This window comes from Strongyloides ratti (genome assembly GCF_001040885.1).
Source record: "Strongyloides ratti genome assembly S_ratti_ED321, chromosome : 1".
In the NCBI taxonomy this organism is placed as follows: Eukaryota; Metazoa; Nematoda; class Chromadorea; order Rhabditida; family Strongyloididae; genus Strongyloides; species Strongyloides ratti.
In genome coordinates this window covers 9238841-9261578 of record NC_037307.1, presented here as the reverse complement: position 1 = coordinate 9261578, position 22738 = coordinate 9238841, and the positions used below count along the sequence as shown (strand labels likewise).

Here is a 22738-nt window from a genome sequence, read left to right as displayed (position 1 = left end):
TTTTACTAATTTATTTTTTTTAGGCTATGCTAGTCTTGTTATTAGGAGCAGCATGTTTAGTACCACATTGTGATGATGAATATTGTTGTCAATTATTAAACAATTTCATCAATAGTTTTGATCTTGCACTTGACAATGTAAATGGACCTCCACCATTTTAAGGACTCACAATAATAATAAATTTTTGACGATAATAATCAAATTTTGCAGAAGAAAACTATTATACATGCACTTAATAATTACTTAAAAAATTATTTACTACGACTCTTCCCTTGCATATATTTTTTTAAACTTTGTATCACTACCAAATAAAGTAGTGGTGATGTCTAAATACATTTTAATGATTAAACAATTGATAATCATAATTTTTCATTGTTAAAAATTATAAAAAAAAAACTTTTTAAAAAATAAAAAAATTTAAAATAATTCTTGTGTTTTAATTTATTTTGATTTGAAAGTGAATATAATGTTTTTTTAATAAAAAAAATTTTAATATTTTATATATTTATATAATTTTGAAATTCAATTTTTTTTTCTTACTTATTTTCATATTTATACACAATAAAAAATGACAACAACGCACAAAACATATAAATTACTTGAAATTTGACATTTAAAAATAAAAGATTTTGTATAAGAAGAATTGATTTATCAGTTAAACTTTTAAAATCTTTTAAATATTTCTTCAATTTTTATGTTTCAAAATTTATTTTAAGATATCAATTTTTGAAACTTAAAATCTATTCTTTTTGATTTTATTCAAGAAAAAATGACTTTACATGAACACTAAATCCATATCTTAATATTATAATTTTAAAAAAAGTTATAAAAATTTCCCTATAACTAGCATTAAAACTAAAAGAATTACCAGGACATTTGTACTTATTTGAATATTTAAATAAGCATTAATTTTTTTTTTTGCTTATTTTTTTTTGTTTATGTTTTTTTGATTGCTTGTGTTTTTGTTAGTTTACCAATGCTTTCAAATTACTTATGCTTCCTAGATTTTTGATGTTTTTAAAATTGTTTGTGCTTTTTGAATTATTTATACTTTTTAAATTATTGTTTTTTTTACTATTTGAAGTGAAGTGTTATCTTATTATTTGATCTTAATTAATGCTTAGAGAATTGATTAATGACCACCAAATTTTTTTTAACTGTAAAAATATTTACTTAAATTCACAGTATATTTAATTATAAAAACTAAATGTATGCAAATTTTTATTACTTTTAATTAATTTATCTAGTTAGTTTTTTTAAATTTTAATAATTCATATTATTTTGAATAAATAAATTTTTTTTATATATTACTTTAAAAAACTTTTTAAACTAAAAAAAAATTTGATAAAAAAATAGCAATTTTTAAAGTTTCTGTTAATATAAAAAATTTATGAATTAAATAATGGTAAGTCAAAATAGTATGTCAATGATATGAAATTTTAATTTAAATGTAATATTAAATTTCAGAAGAAAAATTTATGTTTCATAAAAAAGAAATTTTTTACCAAATAAACATTATATTTTAAAAATAAATGAAAAAATGTTTTTAAAAAACAAGGATTAAGATATTGGATTTTTTATTACTTTAAATATTTTTTTCTTAAATTAAACGATAAAAAATTTGTCGTTTTTACAAAAACATGCGTCATATTTTTTAAAAAGTAAATATTTTAAAAAAGTCATTTACAAAATTGTTAGATAATATAAATAATTTTTTTTTAAATGCGATTTAATAAACTAATTTAAGATTGATGTTAAAATTATAGGTTAAAATCTTTAGTATACTATAATTTTATATGTTAGCACTTTTAAATAATATTATGTTGTCTTTTTATAGTAAATTTTAATACATAAATTTTGTTGACAAGTATTTTTGATAAATTTTTAAAGAAGCTAATTTCGTCAGTATCCATTATTTATAGAAAAATAATGAATTAAAAAATGATGGTTGATTTCAAAGCATAAATTTAATATTTGACAAATTATTATTAGTAATCGATATAAACAAAATTAATTAATATTAATTATTATCTTTTTATATAATTTCAATAATTTATTTTTAAGACTTAATATAATAATACATAACTTATAGTAATATTATTATATAAAATGTTAAAAAAAATTATGTCTAAATATTAAATAAGTAATCTTTTTATTTCTTATATTCATTTTAAATTTCAAGTTATTAATTTATTAACATATGTTTTAAATATATATATATACAATAATATTAATTCTTTCCATGAAAATATTTTGCCTAATTCTAAAAAGTATTGTACTTCATTTAAATAGTTTAAAATAAACTATGTTTCATGTGTTGCATTATATTTCTTTTCAATAAACATACAAACTATTTATCATAATTTAATTTAATATGATACATTTTTTTTTCTTTTTTCTAAAACATTAAATTCATTGAATTGTTTTATTCCATTTTTCTTCTAGTCTTTTGATATGCTCAATACATTATTAAACATTAAATATATTTATTCAAATTTACCATGATAATAAACTACTTTTTTTTAGTTATTTTTCTAATGAGATTTTATTAAATACTTTATAGTAATTATATTATTGATAAACTGATGTAGATTTTCATTTTATTTTTAATAAATTTTAATTGTTAAATTTCAATAAATAATCTTTTAATAAAGACAATTATTATTGTTAAAGTATTCTTGTATAAAAATTCTTTTTTTTTTTCTAATTATTTTTTTAATAGAATTTTTAATCAGAATCAACATTTCTATCATTAACCGGGTTATCTATTTCCATCATAATTGAATCTATCATTAACATAGGTTTTATTATTAATATTTCCAACCAACAAGGAGAATCTGTAATAGATTTTCTTCTATAATTTTCTCCCCATCCTTTTATAAAACTTATACGAGTTTGATAATATTGTTGTAGATTAACTAATCCCATTATGCCTTCTGCTCTTCTTAACATTGTACTAAATATTTCATTATCATATATACATATTTCAGAACCTAAAAATTTAAACTTAGTAAAAAAAAATATTATGTTTACCTGGAGATAAACGATAAACACATGCTGGATCTGTCCCAGATATTGCACCCTGCATTGGGCACTGAATAAATATTGGAGATTTACATTTAGATTGTATTTTTATATTATCACCTATCTTTATTATATGACAACCACTTCCAATTTGACATAATACTTTTGATATAGCAACATTTCTTTCAGGAGATGTTAATGAACCTAATGAAAATCTATTTTTTGCTCCATCTTTATTACAAAAACCATCGACTATAATTGTATCACTTCTTCCACGAAATGTAGCTCCTGTTCTTGAATGAAATTCCCAATATTTTAAATGACACCATGCATTATCTTCATAATATGGTAATTCACTACGATTAACTGCTCTAACATACATATTTTTTTCAATATCATCACATGAAGGTACAACTGTCTTATTTTGAGGAAATATTGAATTAATATATTCATCATCTATAGTATTATCATTAGTATTATAAATAACTTGATTAGGTATTGGATATGATGAATGAAAAAGTATATCATTTTGTTGTTGTACAGATGGACCAACATATGATTGAACATACGTATATTGTTGAGGATATGTATATATTTGAGAATAATTATTATAATTTTGAATCATTGGTTGTGAAATTTGTTCTTCTTGTTGTTGATAACATTGACTAACATTTTGAATTTCATTATTATCATTTAAATTATTCATCTAAAATAAATATTATATAAAAATAGATATTTTTGATAAAAAAAAAATTATACTTAGATAATATTATTACTATTTTTAGAATTAATGAAAAATGGATTTTTTTAAAAATTATTATTATTATTATTATTTGTCAAAAAGACAACAATCTTTTTTATGAATTATGAAGAAAAAAAATGTGACAAAACAATGAATTATCATCTTTCCAAAATACAAAATAATCGTTATCTATTTGTATTTTATCCTAATGTTAATAGAAAGTGAAAGTATATTATTCTGTTTATCTCTAACTATTTTAAAAATTAATATTTTAAAAATTAATTCAGTATTAACGTCATAAATATTATATTTATTATCATATATATATATTAAGGATAATATCTTGTTGGCTTCCTTTATTTTTTAAAATTAAAAAGTTTTCTTTTAAATTTATATAACACTTTCAATATCTTCTTTCTTTCCTTTTTTTTTTTCCTTTTCTACAATTTTATTTTAAAAAAGATATATAGATATATATATATATTAAATCTATAAAATATAAATATTTTTTTTAGTAATACTAATGATATTTCTAACTGCCTAGAAAAAGTTATTTATCAATGAATTTGTTTAATATACTATATTTATTATCTTTTTTATTTATAATTACTAATGGTCATGTAAATGATACAATTTGTGCTGGAGTTTCTATAAAATTTGTATTATTTGAAAAATTTTTTTTCACATATGGTACTTATTATGAAAAAATACAACGATGTACAGTTATGGAGGGGGATTTGGTATTAGCTGAACCAACAATACCTGAACATATGATAAAATTTCCAAAATTACGTGAAATTACGGGATCACTTTTTATATATGGATTTCATTCTATTAATTCTTTAACTAATGTTTTTCCAAAACTTGCTGTTATTGGTGGAAATTCTCTTATTATTAATTATGCTTTAATTATTCATACATGTTCAAATTTTTCATATATTGGTATGCCATCTTTAAAACTTATTAAAAAAGGTGGTATTAGAATAACAAATAATGATAAAATTTGTTATACACAAACACTTGATTGGACTCATATAACAGATGGTAGAACTAGTAATATTATTGTAGAAGATTCCTCCAAAACAAGATGTCCAAAATTTTGTAAAGTAGAAAATGAAGATATTTGTCATAAAAAAAATGATAAAATTGCTTGTTGGAGTAAAACAAAATGTCAAGATAAATGTGATTATATTATTGATAAGGGACCTGGTTGTACACCTAATGGTGAAAAATGTCATGACTTATGTGTTGGTGGTTGTTCTAAAGCTGGAGATCCTTCTTATTGTAACTCATGTAGATATACTATGCATAGAGATAAATGTGTAGAAAGATGTCCTAAAGGTTTTTATAATTATATGAATCATAGATGTGTTACAGAAAATGAATGTATGAATATGAGACCTTATATAGATATTGCATCTGGTTTAAATATGTTAGAAGAATATAAAGCAACTGATGATGGTGAATGTACTACTAAATGTCCTAAAAATTATGAAGAAGATAAAGGTAATCCAAAGAAATGTATTAGATGTAAAGGAATATGTCTTAAAAGATGTATATCTAATGTTGATATTGATTCTATTGCTGCACTTGAAAGATTTAAAGGATGTCAAATTGTTGAAGGAAATTTTACTCTTAAATTAACTGTTGGTACATCTGATATTTCACCAGAAAAATTAGAAGAATGTTTAGGTGAAATTGAAACTATTAATGGATATCTTCAAATACATTTTACACCTTCTGTTATATCACTTCATATGTTTAAAAATCTTCGTGAAATACGTGGAGATTTTTTACATAATAATAAATATGCTCTTGTTATAGAATATAATGAAAATTTACAGACACTTTTTCCTGGTGATGGAAAAAATATAACAATAAGAAATGGTAATGTAACAATAACAAATAATATACAATTATGTGAAAATAAGGCACGTGCATTTCTTCAAACTGTTGGTAAATATTATAATAATTCTGAATATCTAAATGCTCTTAAGACAAATGGTGAAAGAGCTATATGTAATGAAAAATTATTAAATTTAAGTTTTGTTGATAAAAATGTTGGTTTACCAAATGCATTTTTAAATCTTCAATGGGATAGTTTAAATACAACTGAAATGGATTATAGAAAATTTCGTGCATATCAAATATTTTATAAAAAAGTTAAAGATAATACAACAAAAATTGATATATTTGCTAATCGTTCTGCTTGTGGTGATTCATGGAAAAGTATCATTATTGAAGATACAACACATAGTGGAGCAACAATAAAAAATTTAGAACCATATTCATGGTATGCTGTTTATATGGAAACAAAAGTAATGCCACATAATACTGCTTTTAAGGCAAGATCTCCTGTTATTATAGGGCGTACTGGTCCTGGTCGTCCATCAAATGTACAAAATGTTCTTATTAAAGTTTCAAATAATAGAGAAATGGAAATAAAATGGAATCCACCAGCTAAACCTAATGGTATTATTGCTTATTATGAAGTTTCATGGAAACTTATACCACACTCACTTGATACAATTGAAGATGATCCATGTGATACTAAAGCACCAACCCGTCGTACAGAAAAATATTTACCAATACAAGATAAATTATTATCAACACAATTAACTACAAATGAAGGTACCTGTTCAGCTATTCAAGGTTGTTGTAGATGTAATCAAGAAAGAGATGATGAAAATATATATTCAAAACAAATAAATACACTTTCTAATGATGAAAAAGAGTTAGAAAATCATGAATTTCAAGATAAAATGCAAAATTTAGTTTGGAAACAAAGGTAAATTTAAATAAAAAATAATTTTTTTTTTATATATATTTAGCTGCAATGTTGATCCTAACCAACCACATTGTTCTTTAAAACAAAATCCTAGACATCATTATCATAAAAATAAAAAAGAAGAAAGAAATAAAAAATCAAGAAAAAATAAAACAATGTATATATATAGTTGTCTTGTATTTGTCTGCTATCGCTTTTTTTGAACTTAAAAAAATTTTATTTTACTTTTATTAATTTTTTTTTTTTATTTTAGAATTAAGAAAGAAGCAAGATTTGTTCGTACAATTACAAGTACACCATTAAATATTGATAAAAATGTTCCTGATGATAGTTTTGGAGGATTAATTGAACAATTAGATGCTCCAACAAATTATAATGATGGAGGAAGTGTTAAGATAAATCGTACTTCAAATCTTCAATATACAATCAAAAATCTTCGTCATTATGGTGAATATTATATTGTTATTAATGTATGCCTTATTGGTGTTTATAAAGCTGAGAATGAACATGATAAAAATGAACAATGTTGTAAAAATCCTTTTCATACAACTAAAGTAACAGAAAAACAACTTAACTTTGATAAAATTAATAAAGATTCTATTTTTATTTTGAATTCTACTACTGAGGAGAGTAATCGTGTTGTTACATGGAATAATCCAACAAATCCTAATGGTCTTGTTCTTGGTTATAAAATAACATTAAGAAATATGGATGCTGAACAAACACCATTACAACAATGTATTTCAATGTCAAGTTTACCTATTGATTCTAAAGGTGAACGTGTTTTACCTTTTGCTAATTTTACTGGTCTTGCTAATGGAAGATATTCTATATCTATTAGAACAATCTCATTAGCTGGATTAAGTGATGAAGTTATTTATGATAATATTTTTACTATTAGTGTTTTTGGTTTATTTACACCTACAAAAATTGTAATTGTTGTAATATTTATTATTTTTATTTTAATGTTAATGATTTTATCTATTTATTGGTATTTTAATAGATCATTTGGAAGAAAAGTTACTGAAGCTATTAGGCAAACTATATCATCAAATCCTGAATATCTTTCACAATTTGATGTTTATAAACAAGATGAATGGGAACTTAAACGTAATGATGTTGTTCTTGAGGAACAAATTGGTAGTGGAACATTTGGAAATGTTTATAAAGGTTATGGTAATAATGTAGTTACTTTTTCTGGTATCAAATTTGGTCCATGTGCTATAAAAACTGTACGTGAAAGTGCAACACCAGCCGAAAAACTTCATTTTCTTTTTGAAGCTAGTGTTATGAAAAAATTTCATACATCATTTATTGTTAAACTTTATGGTGTTGTTAGTGAAGGTCAACCTGTTCTTGTGGTTATGGAAATGATGGAAAAAGGAAATTTAAGAGATTTTTTAAGATCACATAGACCAAATTCAGAGGATAATGTTGATAATAAACCTATTCCATCATCACAAAAACTTACTAATTGGGCTGCACAAATTGCTGATGGAATGGCATATCTTGAAAGCCGTAAATTTTGTCATAGAGATTTGGCGGCTCGAAATTGTCTGGTTCATAGAGATGAAATTGTTAAAATTGGAGATTTTGGTATGGCAAGAGATATTTACTATCATGAATATTATCAACCAGCGGGTAAACGTTTAATTCCAGTAAGGTGGATGGCTCAAGAAAGTTTAAAAGATGGAAAATTCTCCGTAAAATCTGATGTATGGTCATATGGAATTGTTTTATATGAAATGTTAACTTTAGCACAACAACCATATGCAGGATTAGATAATCCTGAAGTATTCCAATATATAGTTAATTCAAGGAGAATTTTATCTCGTCCTCAAGGATGTGCTGATTTCTGGTATAATACAATGAAAAATTGTTGGAGATATAATCCAAGTGATAGACCATCATTTTTTCAAATTTTAATGCGTCTTGAACCATATACAACAGAAGACTTTAAGCAACAATCATTTGTAATAAATAATTATGAAAAACTTAAAAATGAACATAAAATGGATTATGAATTTGATCTTTCTGATGATGACGAAGAGGAGTATGAGGAAGAGGAAGAAGAAGTAGAAGAAGACACTGATAATATGCTACTAGATCATACATTTTCAAAATCAAAATCTACTGGAAATTATCTTGAAGTGATAAATGAAGATGAGAAATCAGAAGAAACTATACCAACTCGTTCTAAGAAACATGTGAGAATCTCAGACAATAGTGATAAAGAACAAATAGAGTTGTTGTCAATTGAAAATTGTGATTCAGTTGCGTAATACAAATGGGTACGAAGCTTACTTCAATTAGACTTATTTAAAAACATTTAATTCTTTACTGGTATATTTTTTTTTTTATTTTATGTTTTGTATATATTTAATAAAAAATATTATTTCATTATACTATAATTATTTTTTTAAATTTAAAACTACAATATTAATATATAAATAATTTTTTAAGTATAACATTTGATAATAAAAAATTTTTTACCTAAATTAAATAAACATTTTATGATAATTAAATTTTCAATTATAACGTTTTTATTTTTAGTGGAATGCAACACAATTTATTGTACTTTCCTCAACAATAATTTATTTACAAAATAGTTGTATTATTTTTTTTTACAAATAAAAGATTGTACTTTTAATTATTTATTAAATTGTAATAATTTTTACAATAAAAATTATATTTTAATAAATTTCTTAGTATTTATTATATTCAACAATTATTAAATCATATTGATGTTTCAAAAAGCAATTTTTTTTATTTTATGTTTACAATATATTCTCGTAAACAGTAAATTTAAACTGTCATTTTGACATCACTATTTGAATAGCTTATTATATTGTATTTTTAAAAATAGAATATTTAATTTATTTTACAACTTCTTTTCAAATATTTATTTTTTTAAAAAAAAAAATATGACGTATATTTTTCTATAGTAAAGGACAAAATTTTAAAATAGTAAAAATCCAGTGTTTTAGTGATTTTTTTTTATAAACTAAATATATAAAAAATAATTTGTGATTTATTTTCAATTTTTAAAGTATAATATTCATTGATATAATAACTTCTTTTGTGTAAAAAATAAGTTTTTGTCTTGAAATTAAATTATACAATAAAATTGAAAATTTACATATATCACATATTATTTTGCCATGCCATTATTTAATTTTTGCATTATCAAAAATTTTATACAAGTTTCAAGAGGCCTTTAATTTATATAACATAAATATAAATATTACTAAATCTAAATAATTTTTCAAACTACTTATAGTGTTAGAATCTATTTTTTTTAGGTTAAATCTAATAAAATTATTACAATAATTTTTAATTTTTTTATTATAAAAAATTTTTACAATTTTATTTTTGATATATTTTAAAACAAAAAATTTTCAATATTTACAAGATGCTACTTTGTTCTATTATTAAGATATCAAAATTATTCAAAAATTGTTATAAATTTTATATACTTTTGGTTAAAAAAAAATGTTATTATGAATAAGAATAATAAAATAGATTGATAGGTTGATTTATTAAATATGACGTTTAACAAAAGAATTATATTATTTTATATATTAAATAAATTTTATAAAAAAAAAATTGATTGTGTTATTTTTCAATTAAAATAAATCTTATAAATTTTTCAAAAAAAAAAGAAAAAATAATATATAAATTTAAATTTAATATTAAATTAAAAACAAATATTGTATCAATTTTTTTTAAATTTTAAAATATTTACTTTTTTTTATAATAATTATGGCATTTAACTACACAAATAATTATTTTTATAGAAATTTTTTTTTTATTCATATACATAATTCTTTCTCTCATTTGGTATGTATTTTAGATTAATAAGAGTGGTATATTTTATATATATATATACGATACTTAATTTCTTTTCATTGATTAAACAGTTTCATATATATATATGTATATGTTAATAAGAACAGATGTTTTGATGTTTAGAATGTATTGGTAAAATTGAGTCTTAATAAAAATTTGCATTCAAGAAATATAATTTATTGTTAAAAATTAAATTATAATATAGGGTACATTTTTATACAAATAATTCTTTTTTTTATTATTATTTTATATTTAATATTATCTTAGTAAATCTTTTTATATATTTATTATTATATTTAAATGATTTCTACTTATCTTTATTAATCCTTCAAATGTTTATACAATATTGGTATTTCAATTGTCTGTCATTATTTATTATTTTATAATGGTTTATTAAAATAAATGACTAAAAATATATATTTATTCATATAAGAAAAATCCATTAAAACAAAAATTTTAGTCCTATTTTGTGGTACAATAAAAAGAACCCTCAAAATTTATAAATATATATATATTTAGTATTATTTGTATTGTATAAACATAACTTACTGATATATGCGCATTAACACTGTTTCCTGACCTTATCCACAACATTTTTAAAATGTAAAGTGCCAGATTTAGCTTTTTAATACAAAAATTGATTAATTATTATAAATATTAATTAATATTATAATTTGTCATTAAAGTTTTATAAATTAATATTATAATATTGAAAATATTAAATATATTTTATTAGTATTACAAAATTATCACATTGTTATTTTTTTTTTCTTTGTTATCCTGTAAACTTAATCATATTTCCTTTATAAATATATATCAAGAAATGAAAAAAAAAAATGTTGTATGTTGTTGTTCGGACAACCTCTCATCTATCACTTTTTGTCTGTTTCCACTAAACAAAGGCATATTGTCAATAAATTTTATATTCATCAAAGTTTTCTATACTCATTCTTTTTTTTTTCTCCTCACTTCATAACTTTTCTTCACGTTTACAACATTTTTTACAATGTAAAATGCCTTTAATAATAAATATTTTTCATATATTAAATTGTAAGATACATAACTTTCTAACAAAAAAAAAATAATAAATTTAATTTTAATTCTTTATATATTTATATTAATATTATTTTTTATGTTATAAAAAATATAATAATCTGATAATTTATTATTTCTAAAGACATGTCAAAAATTTTGATAACAAATGTGATTACATCTGTTTTAAAATTAAACTAAACGCTCTTTCATTGATAATCTTTTTATCATAAAATAAATTTTATATTGTATTATAATATATGGATGCTTTTTTCTTATAACAATATCAATTTAACACAATAATAATGACATTTATTTTAACGTCTAATCTTAACTTTAAAAATGATGTTTTGATACCCTCTCATGGGATGCGCATTTAATGTCCAGTAACCAGTCCAAAACTACATCACAAAGAATGGCTATTTTGTTTTTATAAGTAACTAACGTTACCATACATTTATGTGATAATTGCACATAATTTTTTTTTTTAATAATAGATTTAATTTTAAAAAAAAAAATTTATATATATGATTAAATCTTTTTTTTAAATGTTAAAACCATTCAATTATATTGTTGTATATTTTTATTTTATCAAAAATAATCTTACTTATTCAACTAAAAAATTCTCAAACAATTTCTTTTAAAGTAGTTCCCTACTTACATAATGTTAATATAACTTTTTTAATTTTATAAAAAAAAAAACAAGAAATAATAAAGCCAAAAATTATTTATAATTAAAAAAAAAATTTTTTTTATCATTTCATTTACCTGTTGAGATATAAAAATTAAAATTTTTTTATATAAAAGCTAATTTAATAATAAAATTTTATTTCAGCTATATATTTAGACATATATTACAAAAAAAAAAAGAAAACTATAAAATTTTCAACCATTATCTTATGTAAAATTTACATTCTCCTTAAAATATATTTCATCTATTATTAAAACTTAATCACCAAAAAAAAATTTTTCTTTTTTTTTTATAAATTAATTTAAAATAATTCTTTTTAGTCTTACAAATTATTTCTAAAAATAAATTTTCTAGTAATCAAAAATAATAAGGTGTTTTATATAAAAAAATCTATTAAATTGTTCTTTATTAATATTATTATATTGTTGTTATAAAATAAAAATAATTTTTAATGATGGATTTTATTTATATTATACATCAGGATAATGTAAAGAAAAAAAAAGACTAATTTATTTTTATATTTACTTTCATTTTCTTTAATTATCCCTTTTTTATAAAAAAAAAAAAGATTTGTTAGTATAATAATTATAACATAAAAATAAACGTTTAAATAAATTTAAATTTATATATATATATATAGTCTAAATTTTAATGATGAGAATTTTATGAAAATAGATTTATAAATTTTTAACATGTTCTCCCATAATTAAAAATTATTTACAATTAAAAATATTAAGTAAAAATTTATTATTATAGTATGATTTAAAGTTAAACTAAAGAAATATTCCAGTCAACCATACAAAAAGAATAGCTATTGTGATGTTTTATTGTTCAACAACTCTATTTCGATTTATTACATATTTTACTATTTCAATAGATATACTTACTTATTTAGATGATTGAGGCAAAAAAGTTTTTACCCTTCAAATGGCAATAATTATCATTATATATATATGTCTATCTTAATTTTATATATTGAGTTAAATTTTCTTAATATAAAATATATATATCTATATATTAAAATTACAGTAATTTTGTTGAAAAAGTTTAATCAAATACCTTTTATCTTAGTACATTTCATGACCCAAATATAAATTTAATTCTTAAAATTATTTTATTAAAAATATTAAAAACTAAATATATATCATATAAATATAATATAATATATTTTTGTACTTATTTATTTTATAATAAGATAACCTTAATAAAGTCCATCAATTATAATAACAGTATGAAAAAAATTTTTATTTATTATAATTGACAATTAATTATAAAACTTTATCACTATATTGATCATGGAATTTTATAAGATAATTATAAACATTCTTTAACTATTTTATTATTTATTTCTTTTGCGGTATATAATAATTTAATTTATATTATTAAAATTATGATAAAAGGAACGGTTCTTAATTAATAAATATAGTTATTAATTGTTTTAAATATAACCTTTACTGACATCTTTTATGACATTGACCTGTTCTATTGGGATTTTCTTTACTTAATTTAATAATAAATATACATTCATTTATTTAATTTAGAAAAATTACTTTTAATATACAAAGAAAATAGTAAAAATGTAATAAAGTAATAAAGTAATTTATGGAAATATTGAATATTTTTAAAATCTTAAGAATTTATATTTAAAAACTTTAAAAGAAATTATTTTTTTTTTATAATAAATATATTAAAATTTTCAATGAATATCTAAAGAAACCTTTCTTTTAATATTTATTTTAACTCCTTTTATTATTTTTCTTTTTTTTTTTTTTAAATATTAATAAAAAAAATTTTTTTGAAAACGTTTAATAATTTTGAAAACAAACACTTTTATTTATAAATTTGTTATTGTTACAAGGACATTACACTTTCTGTTTATATACAATACTTTTAGATATTGCGCAATCATAACTATTTGTACTTTTCATAGATATATTACAATAATTATAAAGTATAACTATTATATACCTTAATGTAAGGGGGTATATGAAATATGAATACCCTTGATCAGTGTTTTAATAATAAGAATGAAAAATTTAATACATTTATTAATATCTTATTCCACTATTTCTTACTAAAATGGCAATTTATATTACCATTATATATATATATTTATATATTGTTTATCTCAACAAATAATATAATAACATTAACCATACCCATACAAACAGTAGGAGGTGCATGATTGATAAGAAATATATTTGAATATCTTTAATATCATATCAAATTTCAATTTATATAACAATTTTCTATATCTACTTTTGTTATACTTCTTAATGATGGTATATTTTTCATCAAAACATATTTAATACTTCAAATTTATAATTTAACATAACATATTATTATAGTTTCCTCTTATCATTTTACCTTCTAAAAGCTATACTTATATATATCTATTAATTGTGGATTTTAGTAATAATTTTATCACTTAAGTGTTCACTTTACTTTGTTGTTAAAAAGGTCCACTATCGTTAATAATATTGTTATAATATATATATAACAAATATATTTATCCACCTTACTTAATTATCATTAAATAATACTATACATATAGTGTTCCTAAGTATTTTTATATTTCTAAAAATATTTATCTATATTTGTTAAAAAAAAATTTTTAAAAACACTTCAAATGATTATTTATTATTATTATTAGCTACCAAAAATAAAAATAATAAAAAAAAAATATATAAAAGTTATTTTATTTTTTTACTCATTATATTTTATTATATATATAAAATTATATAAAAGTTATATTAAATGACCCATGAGAAGAAATACTTTTCTTAATATTTGAAACACCAATAAATTATAAAAATGTATAAAGCTTAAGTGTATCTTTTATAATTCATATCTCATCTCCAAGTACCATATGTTGTTAATTCAATGTATTATTTCATATTGATATATATATATATAATGTATTTTCTCAAAATATCAAACAAAATATTTTGGAGGGCACTTCTACAAGACATGAACAATTATTTCTTCTTTCTATTTTTAATAAAGTAATATGGAATACATTAAACTATCAATGTTCTTTTTCCTATTTTAATCAAACAACAATTTTTACGATTTTTATAATTGTTTCCTAATATATACTACTCTAGAAGATTCATTAATATTTATTTTAAAAATTTCTCTTTTTTTATTAAAAAAAATTATATAAAATATAAGAAATATTTTTATTGATATACCTAATTATAAAACAATTTTTTTGTACTTATTTTATTTCTTGATATCTTAATAGTAATTATCATTAAATTATTTTAACAATTTATAATCAACAAGGTTGTTTGCGAAAAAAAAATAAGCTTATTTTCATTTATTTATCTTAAATTTGATTGTACTTTTAATAACATTTTTAAAATGTTTAAAAATATATAACAAAAAAAAAAAATGCATGTTTGTAATATTTTTTTTTTACCTAAAAGTATTTCTTTTAAAAAAAAATGATTAAAATATTTTCAAATAACTTTATCTTCATTTGCTTCATTTAACATTTAAAAAAATTTAGTAAAAGTTACTTTTTATAAAATAAAAATATAATTACTATTTATATACATTTATTTAAAATAACCATGCATCTTATATATATTTATTATATATATACTTTTAATAGTTAGTGCGAAAGTTACACAAACATCAAAAGTCCATTTTAAAATTACCTTTTTTTTTTTTTACACATATTCAATTTCATTGAAAAATATTTTAAGTTCTCTAGTTTTAAAGTATAAACTACAAAACCTTAACTAGCAATATGATATATTTTTAGGTAAATATTAAAAATATGTAATATTTAAAATAAATTTTAACTTAAGTAAAAAAAAAGATATATTTATATATATTAAATAACAAGTTTGTTTACTTCAAAAAGAGTGAGAAATTCTTAATATATATATATATATATATTGGAACAAGAATTTTTTTTTTATTATAATTATATCTTTATAAAAATAAATAAATTTATAAAACTATATTTAAATATTTTGATTGTTATAAAATTTTGAAAATCATCTTGATATATCTTATCAAATATCATATAAACAATGTATTGTTTATAATAAAGAAGCTAACAATCAGTTTTTTTTTATAAATTAAAAATTTCTGCTAATGATCAATGATTACAAGTTATAAAGTAATTTTAAAATTTTGTACTTGTGAATTATTATACTTGTCTTCCATTAAAATTTAAAATATAATAATTTTTTTTGTTTATCTTTTTATGTATTATATAGTTAGTTATATATCCATTATCATTATTATTTTGATTTTATTAATTTGTCTTTATCAATCATTAAAAAATTGTACAACTTTTATAAAAAAAAATTTTAAATAATGTTATACCATTTATATTATAAAAATTTTCACTTTTTATTAATGTAATTTTTTATTATATCTTTTATACAAAATATTTTAACTTAAGATATATTTACTAAAAAGATTTTGTTTTATTACTTTTTACTTATTCAGTTTATTGTATAATTAATTAATGTAAGCAATAATATTTTAACGAAACTTGAACAGTTGTTTATTGAGTAAGATGTGAGATACACATTTTTATTTTATTTCATTTTCATCCAATATAATATATTTTAAAAATTTTAAATACATTTTTTATTATATACTAGTGTTCATGATTATAATTCATTAATAATATAAATTATTCATATATTTTTTTTAAAAATATTAAAAAAGAAATTTTTTTTTTTTTTGAAATACCAAAATTTATTTACCTTATTAATTAAAAATATAATATATAACTTTTACTAAAAATCAAAATTTCAATCATTACATTATTTTTTCTAAAAAATTATAAATATTACAAATATATATTAATTTTTTACAATAAATTTTAACATAAACTTAAAAGACTTATATAATAATGATTCATATTTAAAGTTTTTGATCACATGGTTACACATATTTATAACTAAAATTATTTTATAATAAAAGTATTATTACTCTTATAAATATTATTTTAAAAAAAACTCATGAATATTAATATTTTTTATCTTCTCATTTTAGATGCCTCTGTGAAACAGGTGTTAAAAAGAGACCAAATAATATTATATGCTATTAAAAAAATATAAAATTATTCTACATACATATTAACTCTTTTTTTTTGTACTACTCACGCACATTGCTATTCTATAAACAAACAAGAAAGTCAAAATTAATATATATATATATATTTTTTTTTTGAAGTGAACCATAAAAATTTTATTTTTTTTTATAAATTGAACAAATATCGTCATTTCAAATTTTATGTTTAAATTTTTGAACAGTTATAGAAAAAAAAGAGACTAAATTTTAATAATTTATTTAAAATAATATTTGTTAGTTGGAGGATATTTCTTGAATTTAATTAAAACAAAAGAAATTTATAAATTATTTTTGAAGTCATAATATATATATATATATATAATTAAAATATATACGTATATTTATCATCAACAAAATATTTTTTTTTAAAAATAAATTCCAAAGACAAGAATCATAAAAGTGGTAATATAAAAAAAAAATGACAACACCAGAAATAATGAATGGAAGTGAAGATGTTCGTACAAGATTTTCACATTCAAAAGCATTGTTTCAACAACTTGAAAAAGAACGTATGGATCACCTACCATCATTTTATTCCCCCAGACCATCACGTCATATTGTTTTAAGAGGACATAATAATATTAATGATAGTGACATGGTGACAACTACCACACACAAAAACAATATAATAAAAGGAGGAGAATGTAAAAACTCATTCCATACATCAAATGGTACAATTACAAATTCAACTAATATGAATAATAGTTATCAGGATTGTGGTAAAGAAATGTCTCCAGTTTCATCAACATCATCTTCTGTTACTGCATCCTCAACTATTTCATCTATTAATTCATCATCTACAGCATCAACTTTAAATATGATTAATTCTACAAATAATATTAATACTTCTACTAATAATTCATATATATCACCAGTTGCAGCTTTAGCAGCTAAATTCAATAATCCACAAATGTCAAATTTCAAGAATAATATTCCACCACCTGTACCACCTAAACCAAATACAAATAACTATAATACTTCATCTGTCCATCAACAAAGAAATAATACATCCTCCCCAACTAGTCCTATAGTATCACAGGTTGAAGAAAATTTTAATCAATTAGCTTCTGAATTAGATAAAATTAAAAATTTATCTAATTATAATTCATATTCATCATCTACTAATACAAAATCATCTAATAATATGGTATCTAAAAATATTTCTACTAATGATAATGAAAAAAATTCATCATATGAACCATATTGGAGAGATCCATCATATTACAAAAAAAGATATGGTATGGATAATAATTCAATTGAAGAAATTAATAATAAGAAAATTGATAAAAATAATATATCATCTCATACATCAACTGCCTCTTCAACTAATATATCATCACCATCAGGATCTGAAAGTGGTGATAGTTTAATTAATGAAATAAATTCAGATAATATTACTAATACTTCATCATCATCATCAACAAAAAAAGGTACAACATTTGCCTTGATTAGAAGTAAATTTGATTCTGGAGCATTTGATAATAATAAACAATCTAATAGTGATAATGAGGAAGATAATGAAATTGGTAATCAAAATTATGAAGGTGGTTTTGTTGGTACAATACGTGGTTTATCACCAGATCCTGAATCTGAAGAAAATAAAAAAGTTAAATTTTCAACTAATCCAATAGAAGTATATTCAGCTTATGCTGCTGAAGATTATGATAGAAGAAATGAGGATGTTGATCCTGTTGCAGCATGTGCAGAGTATGAATTAGAAAGAAGATTAGAAAAAATGGATTTATTTGATGTTGAATTAGAAAAAGGTCCAGAAGGTTTAGGAGTATCAATAATTGGAATGGGTGTTGGTGCTGATAGTGGTTTAGAAAAATTAGGTATTTTTGTTAAAAGTATAACACCAGGTGGTGCTGTACAAAAAAATGGAGAAATTCAAGTATGTGATCAAATAGTTAGTGTTGATGGTATTTCACTTGTTGGTGTTAGTCAAATGTTTGCAGCAGAAACATTAAGATCAACAGGAAAATCTGTTGTATTTACAATTGGAAGAGAAAAAAATTTAGATGATTCAGAGGTTGCCCAATTGATACAACAAAGTTTAGAACAAGATCGTTCCCGACAACCATCATTTTATAATAACAATAATAATAATAGTAACAATAATACAACTACAAATTCACCAATACTTCCAAAAAATAATAATAATTATTCACAAAAATCTATTGGAAGTGTTGTAACACCACACTCAGAAAGTACAACATCTGTCTTTTCAAAATCATTTATGGATGATACAGAAATAAAATCAAGAATATCTGCATTAGAAGTTGAATTAAATGATTCACAAAGAAGAACAGAAAAAATGGTTGAAATATTAGAATCATCAAGAAATCATTGTAAATTATTAGAACAAAAATATGATCAAGCAAGACAATTATTAGAAAATTATCAAAATCGAGAAAAAGAATTGTTAGAAAGAGAGGAAAGTCATATAGCTCAATTAAGGAGTAAAGATAATCAATATTCTCTGTTAATAGACCAACTTAAAGCAAGAATAGATGAGTTGGAGAGAAAGATGTCTACTCCTTCACAACAAAATACCTATACAACAAATGATTATAATTCTTTGTTACGTAAGAAGGATTCAACAGACAATGAATCTCAAAATTCATCATTTTTAGATAATAAAGATAAAAAATGTTCATCAAATATTAATACATTAGAAAAAGAAGTACCAAAAATTGTACCAAGAAGTTATCCAAGAACATCTTCAATGTCATCATCAATGTATAACAATAATACACCTGGATCTGGACATGCTTTTATGTTACAACAAAGTAGTATGTTTAATAACAATAATAGTAATACAAATAAAGTTATGTCTCAAAGTGTTTATACTGATTGTACAGAATCATCTAATAATAAAAGAAATACAATAAGAAGAAATTCAGAAACAGAGGAGAAATGTTATACACCTAATAATGATCCATCAAATAAAAATCCATCATATCCCAATAATACTTCTTCTTCTAATAACAATACAGGTCCATATAATTCACATAATTCTTTATTATCACCATTACCAAGAACAGCTAATAGTAGTCCTCAACCAAGAATATCTGAACCAGTTTCTCCAGCAACATCAACTAAATTTTTACATAATCAAAGAAGAATACTATTTCCATTACGAAAACGTTTTGCTATGCATAGTAAGTATATTTTAATTTATTTTATTAATAATATAATATATTTTTTTAGCTGAATGTGAATTTTGGAGACCATCATCAGTAGAACAAGGTCTTCAAGTTCTTTCATGGACAGGTGATGACATCTGTCAACTTCTAATACAAATAGGTCTTGACAAATATATACCAGAATTTACAATTAATGAAATAAATGGACCAAAATTTTTAGAATTAGATGGTACAAAATTAAAAAATATAGGTGTAAGTAATCACTCAGATAGAGCCATAATAAAGAAAAAAATTAAATCAATTAAAAATAAAATAGAAAAAGAAAGAAAAACTCTTGAAAAATTAAGTAGACAAAGGGCTGTTGCTATTTCTAATAATAGTAATCCACCACAAATTACTGATGTAATGTCACCACCACCACCTAGTAATAGATCAATTAGTCCAGGATCAACTGCTGTCTAAAAAAAATTAATATTTCAATTTATCATATAACAATCTTTTTCTATTTATCAATATATTTTTTAATAAAAAGTATATTTGATTTACAGTGCCAGATACCTTAGCCAAAATATTTTAAAATTTCATTTTTATATAAGTAAAATTAAAAGAAAAAAAAAACAGTAAGAATAAAAAGATATTTTGAAGATTTTTATATAAATAACATTCCTAAGAAAAATTATCAATATTAACTATCATTTTTTATTTATATATATTTATTTTTGTATAATATTTTAAATTGAGTAAAAATTAATTGTTTATAATAAAAAATATAATTTAATTTTTTCTTCTTCATTTTTTATCTATGATTATTATATTTTTAAAAACTACTTTTTATAAAATAATCTATCTAAACAATGTCTAAATTAAAAAAAAATGTTAACATTATTGTACTTTGATTCTCAATATAATTACAAATAAATTAATATAAAATATTTTAAAAAGTAGAACTCTTTTTAAATTATTTAGAAATCAACTTAATTAACAGTTTTAATGTATAAAGATTTCCCAAATGTTTTGCAAATAAATCATTTTAAGGGATAAAAGATTATTTTTCTAAAACTAATAATATTATGAGACAAAAAATTCATTTGCCTGTTTTTTTTTTTATTAAAAAAGAATTAAAATCTTTTTATTGTTATATATCTCAAATATAATTTTATTATTTAAAACTATTAATTTTTTTTATGCAAAACTAATTATGGCTAAATCTACTAAGCATCATCGTAACTCAAATAGTAATAAAATATTTCAACCTGAAATTATTGAAAAAAAATTGTTTTTTTATGAGGAAAAAAAAATTCTTTGTACTTATGAAGAAGGTTCCAGAAATAGTTGGTTCACTACATTTGATGAAAAAAATAAAGTTACATTTTGTGATCATGATTTTAAATTTTGTGTCAGTTCAGATATTTTAATGTCTCTAACAAATCCGAACACAAGTAATTTATATGACATTATTTTACGATATATTTCTAATTCAACGAATGATGAATCATATTCTGAAAAATATCCACTTGATATGGAAATATTTATAAATGATAGAAATTATACTAAATTACTTCCAAAATTAGAAGAAAAAAATATTCCAGCTGATTTTGATAGACGTGTATCATATCCAACCATAATTACACCAGCCATTATTAATGGATATGAATCTTCATCTCAAGAAAAAAATGATCTAATTAGTTCATGCTTGTTTCGTGTATTTATTAGATACCCTCTAGAAACAGGAAGAAGATCACATGTTAACAATAAACATTTTTATTTTAAAATTGCCTTTTGTTTGAAAAATTCTCCAAAAGCTATCATAAACAAACTTTTGAAACTATCAATGTTAGAAACAAAAACATTTGTTATGAATATTATTAAAGAATTTAAACCTTATGAAGAAAGTATGGTAATTCCATTATTATCACCTACAACAAAAAACAACATTATACTTCCATTTAGAGGAAAATATTGTGAACATTTATTTCCAGATGATTTAGAATGTTACCTAAATCAAAATGTGGGTAATGAAGAATTTTTATGTAGATTTTGTGGAAATAAATGTACTCCAGATGATATATTTATTGATGAGTATGTTATTTTGTAAATAATATAATATTATTTTTTTTAGATATTATTATGATATATTAGAAAAAAATCCTAAAATAACTAAAATTGAGGTTTTCAAAAGTGGTAAATATAACGTTTTGGAGACTAATGACAGTCATATCAAGAAAAATAAGAAGAATAACTACAATTTTATTAATATAGATGATGTTATTTTTATCAGTGGAAGCAGTAATGATGAAAATGATATAAAAATATATGTAAATATGTCAAAATTTTTGTGGTCTTAGTAAGTAACAAAATTT

The 22738-nt window shown here is 20.4% G+C and overlaps 5 protein-coding genes across 5 annotated transcripts in view; 4 read left to right on the top strand and 1 right to left on the bottom strand.

Moving 5' to 3' along the window:
- The window catches only part of SRAE_1000288400 (Spectrin beta chain, erythrocytic), a gene marked incomplete at both ends in the record, with an annotated part of 35060 nt that extends 34899 nt beyond the window's left edge, over positions 1-161 (top strand). The window contains one exon of the mRNA XM_024650012.1: positions 24-161. Within this exon, the coding sequence (XP_024503832.1) occupies positions 24-161 (138 nt within the window). The remainder of the gene's footprint in view (positions 1-23) is intronic.
- Positions 162-2727: 2566 nt separating this feature from the next.
- Positions 2728-3730, bottom strand: SRAE_1000288300 (Mothers against decapentaplegic homolog 3; the record flags this gene model as incomplete). Its single annotated transcript, XM_024650011.1, has 2 exons — positions 2728-2993; positions 3034-3730. The coding sequence occupies 2 exons, from the start codon at positions 3728-3730 to the stop codon at positions 2728-2730; spliced, it is 963 nt and encodes a 320-aa protein (XP_024503831.1).
- Positions 3731-4491: 761 nt separating this feature from the next.
- On the top strand, positions 4492-8836 carry SRAE_1000288200 (Insulin-like growth factor 1 receptor; the record flags this gene model as incomplete). Its single annotated transcript, XM_024650010.1, has 2 exons — positions 4492-6554; positions 6808-8836. 2 exons carry the CDS (start codon positions 4492-4494, stop codon positions 8834-8836), a joined length of 4092 nt encoding a protein of 1363 aa, XP_024503830.1.
- An 8811-nt stretch (positions 8837-17647) lies between these two features.
- Positions 17648-20840, top strand: SRAE_1000288100 (FI18374p1; the record flags this gene model as incomplete). The annotated part of the gene is made up of 3 exons (XM_024650009.1): positions 17648-19817; positions 19866-20393; positions 20443-20840. The coding sequence occupies 3 exons, from the start codon at positions 17648-17650 to the stop codon at positions 20838-20840; spliced, it is 3096 nt and encodes a 1031-aa protein (XP_024503829.1).
- Positions 20841-21576: 736 nt separating this feature from the next.
- Positions 21577-22723, top strand: SRAE_1000288000 (Zinc finger, MIZ-type domain-containing protein; the record flags this gene model as incomplete). Its single annotated transcript, XM_024650008.1, has 2 exons — positions 21577-22457; positions 22498-22723. The coding sequence occupies 2 exons, from the start codon at positions 21577-21579 to the stop codon at positions 22721-22723; spliced, it is 1107 nt and encodes a 368-aa protein (XP_024503828.1).
- Positions 22724-22738: the final 15 nt, after the last annotated feature.